General features: G+C 47.3%; 1 protein-coding gene across 1 annotated transcript in view; it reads right to left on the minus strand.

The window, feature by feature from the left end:
• Ipmk (inositol polyphosphate multikinase) overlaps positions 1–7,319 on the minus strand; it is a 33,577-nt gene extending 26,258 nt beyond the window's left edge. The window contains exon 1 of the mRNA XM_075979996.1: positions 7,036–7,319. Within this exon, the coding sequence (XP_075836111.1) occupies positions 7,036–7,174 (139 nt within the window). The 5' untranslated portion in view covers positions 7,175–7,319. The remainder of the gene's footprint in view (positions 1–7,035) is intronic.
• Between the last annotated feature and the right edge of the window lie 289 nt (positions 7,320–7,608).

Genomic DNA, 7,608 nt, shown 5'->3' on the forward strand with positions numbered 1-7,608 from the left:
AGGAACGCGGTAGAGGATTAGCCCTGGAATTTGTTCTGTAGACCAGGCTGGCCTCCAACTCACAGAGATCTGCCTGCTTCTGCCTCCCTAGTGTTGGGATCTAACGGCGTGCACCAGACCACCCGACCCTTTCTAACTATGGTTTTGACCTTTGCAACAAAATGGGAATGGGGAAACTAATTCAAGAAGAAACAAAGAAAACCAAGTAGAGTGCTAATAAATATTGCTATAAAAGGGAGGGGAAAGAAATGACAATTTGAAATTCTAACCCCCCCAAAAACCCTTTGAGCATTTTCTAATCTTATAATCCCTGTGTAGGAATACTGACCATAGGTCTGGAGAGATGACTTAAAGGTTAGAGCGCTGACTGCTTGTACAAGGTACACAGGTTCGGTTCCCGGCACCTACATCAAGTGATTCACAATCACCTGTAACTCCAGTGACAGGAGACTAATGCCCTCTCGTTTACACAGGTACCGCACAAATGTGGCAGATCTAAACTCATGCAGGCACAAACACATACACATAAATATAACAAATAAACCATAAACTAAAAAAAAAACCTGACCTTGAATTACTTATTATAGGTTTGTTTTCTGTTGAAATCTTGGTATAAAAATTCTAAAAATTATGTCAATATGCAACAGAACAAATAGACTGAGAACACTGGGAGTCAGGGTTCTCACTGGAGAAGAGGAGAAAGGCAAATTGAGAGTCCAGAAAAGGAAGGCCCCCGGTAGTTATGCAGTTGTGACTTCTAAAATATCTACATAGCTGCATCCACAAAGGGCCTGCCAGCAATGACACCCCAATACCTCTAACACCCAAGTCTTCGATTCCAAGGGTCACTTCCTGGGTCAGGAGAGTGGCCCTGTGGCCCTGAGTTCAATCAAGGAACTGGAGAAGGAGGAGAAAACAGAAACAGCATTTCCCACTAAAAAGGGAACCAGGGCGCCTTGAACAAAAGGCTAATTCTACAGCTAGGGGGGGCCGATGTCATTCTACAGTAGCTTGGGACAGAAAGAAAGTCCCAATGGCCAAAGAAAAACTAGTTCTGTGGTTGGGTCTGACGGAGTCCCGATGGGTCATAAATAACGATGTACAAGCAGAGGAGTAAAGGGAAGTGATTTCTTAGAACTGCGATTGTTAACGACAATGGGAGAACTAAGGGGAAATCGTATTTCACAACCGTCTGCTTCAAACCAAAAGCATCACTAGACATCAAAATCTAGGAGTGAGGTCTGACGATGATCCAGGTACCACACGGCCTTCAAGTGTCTATCACAGACGACCTACCCATCATTCCAAGGGTAGAAATACTAACTACAGGGTGAGAAGTCGGACCATCCCAGAACCAGATGATCAAAATTAACCACTAATAAAGGTCAGACCGTTATCGTGGGTCTCCAGATGAGCATTCTGCCCCAGTCAGAAATTTACACCACTCTATGGAACCTTCGTAAATTCAAGACGGGATAGCATTTCCTGAAAGGCGTAACATGTATTCTTCAGTGTCAACAGCATTCAAGAGGAAGGGTGAGGCTGTGCAGCAAACTCGGCCCACATAACGGAATGCCTGTGGTAAGGGTGGAGGGCTGCTGTCCCGTGGAACACGGGTGGGATAAATCATTTCACTCAAACTTGTCCAAATGAGGATGAGGATTGTAACAACGGAGCTGTATCGGTTAAAGCCCCACATGCCATAAATAGACCCTGGCTGCAGAAGAGAATATGGATGTTCTTAGGGAATCCACGCAGAAGTGTCACTATAGAAATGGCAGGACATATGCAACCTACTTACGGAAAAGTTCAGGGGGAAAAAAAGTCACGTGCGAGGAGCTGAGAACACAGACTGGGCAACATGCCTCCCTCCCTCTCTCTGCTGTCCCTGCAGCTCTCTTGAAAGCTTTACAGAGGTTAGTGCTAACTTCAGAACAAGAGGACCAATAATGCCGAATATCTGTGAGGGTTCCTACCAGGGGTGTAAGCTTAACCCTCACTGCCCCCACCAGCTGCCTCACTCTGCATACTGAGTTTGGTCAAGGCACCAGTTCTGGCTCTAAGTGAAACTAGTGGTATGTGATAAGATACTAAAGCATTAAAGAGGTCGTAAACAAACATTTGAGAACTCTGGGAATCTACATCGACGTAGCTGTTGCATTTCGGTGCAACCATGTGCGAGGTGAGCTATGATGTCCAGGAATGTCTAATGCATCTTCTGTTACAGCAAAATCAAGGGCATCCAGCAAGAGAGGAACAGGTAAGCAAAGATCCATGCACTCTGTAGGAGACGCTCTGAAGTGGGGCAATGGAAATCTCCCAGATGGCCACCAGCCACCAGGCAGCAGTGTGTTTGGTGAGGGTTAGTACCCCCATCGCAAGTCAAGGAACACCTATACATAAAATGAACATGGTTTACTACAAGGTACAGGACAGACCAAAAGAGAGCCTGTGCCACTGCAACGTTGTGTGAAGGTTCCGAATGCTATTTACATGTATAGTGAGTACCCAAAAACAATGGCCCAAGGACAGGCAGAATGCTGCCACCAGGGATTGACCCTAGGACAATCAGAGTAAGGGGCACCACTTGTTTCTTTTTCTAAAGGATTGTGAGCTGTTTTTATGATTTCCAGGAGCCAAATATTTTGTATCCCGAGAGCTAAGTTTTCAATGTTCTTTGATGAGATACGATCTCAGTCAAGAACACCACACCAAAGCAGGGTCAGAAATACTAACAGCCTTCCCTCGGCTATGCTTGTTGTTCAAGGGCTTGAGTTCTTCTAAGTTCCGTGTTTTTCATTTTTTAAAAAAATAATTAAATCAACAACTCTTTTATTTTTGGAGATAAGATCAACCATAAGGCAGTCGTCATCCAGACACACAGGAAGCAAGATGTGACTGCCTCGCCAAAAAAGGTACCAAGCCACGTGGCTAACACAGACAAGAATTATGGGCTAATATAAGTTATAAGAGTTAATAAGAGAGCCAAGCGGTGGTGGCGCGCACCTTTAATCCCAGCACTTGGGAGGCAGAGGCAGGCAGATCTCTGTGAGTTCGAGGCCAGCCTGGTCTACAAGAGCTAGTGCCAGGACAGGCTCCAAAGCCACAGAGAAACCCTGTCTCCAAAAACAAAAACAAAAAAAAAGAGTTAATAAGAAGCCTAAGCTAACAGGCCAACCAGTTTATAATTAATGTAGTAGACCTCTGTATTTCTTTGGAGCTTAACGGCTGCAGGACTGGGCAGGACAGAAACTTCAGTCAACAAATGGTGCCCACGGGGACAACTGCATCCACATAAAGCCTGAGAGAGCTTGGGAAGTAATTCTAGACAGAAAAGAATAGAGTTAAGCACGGCTTATTATCTCAGCAGTTCCTCGGGTGGGCTTTCTTTGCTAGAGACAAGCACGCATATCATTTAAGAGAGGCTTCCTTGACTCAGCTTTAGCTGTGAAACTTTGCAGCTCTTTTAAGAGGCTCTGCCACCAAACACTTAAATGGTGTTTATGAATAGCCCACAGAGTGCTTCTTGGTGGTAGCAGGGACCTTGAAACTCCAAAGAGTTGTGGCAACAAACTTTGCTCCCACCAGTACCTCTGCCACAAGGCTAGAATCTCAGAAAGCTAAGGAATGGGGTGGATCCAGGGGTCAAAGCCACGGCCATATCGCTTAGCAAATTAAAGACTCATGTGGTCAAAAAAAAGATAGATTCAGATGAAGAAAACCTCTAAATGGTTTACAGTGTGTTTAAAAATATATGTACGCTTGGGAGAGAAAAGAAAAAGGATAAAGTCCTTTAAAAAGAAAGAAGAAAAGTAGTTGGGTGTGGTGGCACACACCTTTAATCCCAGCACTCGGGGAGGCAGAAGCAGGCAGATCTCTGAGTTCAAGGACAGCCTGATCTACAGAATGAGTTCCAGGACAGCAAAAGATACATAGAGAAACCCTGTCTCAAAAAGCCAAAAATTAAAAGTAAAAATAAAAGAAATACAATTTAAAATAAAGCCACATAAAGATGGAAAACACGCAGAGAATCTGGATACTGTATGTTATTATGTTCTCTTTGAATTGTTTGAATGCTGAAGAAGGAGCAACAGCTGCTAAAAGACATTTGAATATAAATGTTGCTGGATTAATCGAACATACATATTTTGAAAATGCTTTGACTTCAAAATTAAAGTCAAAAGATAGGTTGCTTTGGAGAAGAGATTTTGTTTTTGTTTCCAAAGGAAATGAGAGGCTGTGGATTCATTCTGGGCTAAGAAAAATCAGGTTTGATCAAGGAAGACCCCCCCCCCCCCGAGAAATCTCCAATAGGAGTGGATGGCCCAGATGTCTGAGTTCTGCATCCATAACAGTTTCAAAACTGCTGGCTGCGAAGATCAAGCCTCACAGAATACTCCAGTCAGGACTTGATCATAATTCTAAATCTTCTTTAGGTTCCCGTAAGATTATCAGCACCCCCCCCCAAATCAGTAGTAAGTAGCCTGGAAAACTACATTCACATTCCCCAAAAATGGATTATGGATATTTATCTTTGTTTAGAGTGTTGGTTACAAGATGTTATGGATAATGGTCTGGACAAAAAGCTAAACAAAGAATAAAAAAAAAGATCAATTCTGAAATGAAAACTCCAGTTATATAGCAAGAGTGACGCAGTTAAAGATGGTAACAAATGCAAACACCCACGATGTCTTCAAAAGTTTATCAAGAGCAAAGGCAGCACAGAGCAGGGTCTGAACCAGCAGTTCTCAACCTGTGGGTCGCAAGATCTTTCAGAGGGGTCGCCTAAGACCATCGGAAAACACGGATGTTTATATTACGATTCATAATGGTGGCAAAGTTACAGTTATGAAGTAGAAAAGTAATCTTACGGTTGTGGGGGGAGGTCATCACAACGCGGAGAACTGTGATAAAGAGTTGCAGCATTAGCAAGGTTGAGAACCCCTGGTCTCAACTATGTGACCTAGCTGTGGCCGTTGGAGGAACAACAATAAACAGCTGACCTTTGAATTGCTGACTACTTGGCTGTCTGTTTATGAGCAGGGAAGATGACCAGCGTGGTCTACAGGGTAACTGTCTGAGAGCCTAAAGCAACAAGCAGCAGACTGCCGCACAACATGAAGAATTTGATCTCTCCTAGTCAAAGGAATCTAGTGAGACTGAAAAAAAAAATCTTAATACTAAAATTGGGGACAACTTTCTTTGCAATCTCAATTATTCTTTCAATTAGGCATGTCGGCGGCTGAGAAATTAGCTCCTTCAGCATTGTCTATAATGCGGACACATTCAGGAGACTTTGTAATCAATCACCAATGACTCTAAAGAGGCTGCTAGCATCATGTGCTAGTCTCAAGTGCCAGTCACAGATGCTCTTTATTTGGGTCTGTTCTTTGCACAGAAGCAGACCTCCAGGACCCTGGCCAGGGAAACAATCACTTTCTTCTGCCTTTACATTGTAGAAACCCTGTCCTCAGGAGCGAGTGGACTCCAGATATGATGCATAGGAGGAAATATCTTAGCCAAGAACCTCAAAAGCGTAGTTCCTTAACTCTGACGTCGTCTTTCAACATTTCCTGCACGTAGCAGAGCTCGTGTCTGTCCGTATGCTGCTTCTGACAGCCACATCACATAGTGGGTGCAGGTTTCTGCTTTAAGGACACTGTTAGCAATGAGACTTTAGGTGTGTCACTTAGCCACGCTTGTCTTAAAATGTATTACCTTAGCAAAGCCTGTGGGTTCATGCCTATACCTCCAGGGACTCAGGAAGATCAAAAGTTTAAAGCCCGCCTGGGGTACAGAGAGTTCCAAGCCACACTTAGGGAAACCCTGTCTTAAAGAAAAAAGGAGAGCTGGGGATGTAGGTCAGTGGTAATGCTCTTACCCAGCCTATCTGAGGTCTTTAAATCAATCCTATATACCGCCGAAGAAAGAAAAGGAAACCGTATTAGCTTACCAGCCTAAACCTGAACCCCTTTATCAGCAAAACACAAACGGTCTCTAACGGTTGTTCTCGGTCAGATATCAAAAGAGCCCCAAGTCCATCCTATTCTTTATAGGTCCCACATTGGCCCGCTGTGAGTAGCAGGATGAATTACACAGTCTTTGCCCTGGAGTAGATAGACCCTGTGCTGTTCTATAAATCGTGAATTCACAAACAACATGACAAATGCCAAGGAACAGTCTATAAAAATGAACAAGAAAAGAATGTATATTTTATATGTGTACAGATCTCTGTAACAGTCGGGCGAGTAGCCTACCCAGGAGGCAAGGTTCTGCACTGCCGAACCACGCCTCCCAGCGCAAAGACCCGAGAACCCTCCTCAAGGGACAGGGAGTGATCTCGGATGAGCCAAGGCAAGTTTTAAAACATACAGCAGTTTGTTTTTTTCTTCCCCTCCAGCGATGCAGCTGCATTAAGCAGAAAAGCATCGGATTGGCATCGTATATATGCATTTGGGTCCTTTTTGCAGTTACTACTCCCGGGTATAAACAGATCTTGAGCTCCAGGGAGAATTTACTTCCCGGTCCAGACAAGAAAACCAAGTTCCTTATTTTTACTAACAACGCCTTCTCCAATCAACACTCGCCTTCCCTGGGACGAAGGGGCACGCCTCTCCGCGCCACCAGGAGCCTGTGGCCGCTCCTGGGGGCTCCCGGCTTCCGAGCCCCGGGGACGGGAAGCTTGTAACGGCGGGAGCTGGGGACTTGAGGCTAGGGACAGCCGGGGTCGGGAACAGCGGAGGCCGGGGACTGCCGGGTAGGGAATAGAAGAGCCTTGGATAGCTGAGATTGGGATGGGAGGCTGGGGACTACCAGGGTGGGGACAGCTGAGACCACGATCCGGAGGCCTGGGACTGCAGGGTGGGGACAGTGGAGGCCGGTGACCGTCGGGGTGGCGACAGCCAAGTACTGAGGACCACCGAAGCTGGAGACGGCGGAGGCCAAGGACTGCCGGTGCAGGGTACAGCGGAGGCCGGGGATTGCCCGGACAGGGTACAGAGGAAACCGGGGAAGGGGACCCGAGGCTGCACTCACCCACTTTGTCCTTGCCGTACATGTGGCCAGCCACCTGATGCGACAGCGGCACGCAGCCTCCGAGCAGGCGCGGCACCGGCGGGCTGTCCCCGGCGCTCCCCGGCGGCCGCAGGCGCAGCGCAGGGGGCTCGGCGGCCATCGGGGCGGCGGCACTAGGCGTCAGGGGTCAGGGAGGACCGGACGGCATCGCCCGCGCAGGCCTAGCGCGCGGACCCATAACGAGACCGCGCTGCCCGCTCCGCGGCCCGCACTCTGAACCCCGGCCGCCCGCGCCGGGGATAAGGGCGCCTCGGCCCCGCCTCTACCCGCCCCCTTCTCGCTCGGGCCCGGACAGCACCACTCTGAGCATGCGCAAAAACTACTAGTCGGGATCCGGCCCCGCCGTGTTGAGCATGCCCAGAGGCTACCCTACTGGAGCCCAGCCAGCTCTCCCTGAGCATGCGCAGAAGCCACCGACGAGTCCCTCTCATCCCTCGACTTGCACGTCCAGGTTGACCAGCACTGAACTGAGCTGGTTCTGAGTCTGACTGAGTCTGAACCTGCTACCGGACAGCACTGAGCATGCTCAGAGAC

The sequence above is a fragment of the Microtus pennsylvanicus genome, chromosome 7, assembly GCF_037038515.1.
Source record: "Microtus pennsylvanicus isolate mMicPen1 chromosome 7, mMicPen1.hap1, whole genome shotgun sequence".
Taxonomy (NCBI): Eukaryota; Metazoa; Chordata; class Mammalia; order Rodentia; family Cricetidae; genus Microtus; species Microtus pennsylvanicus.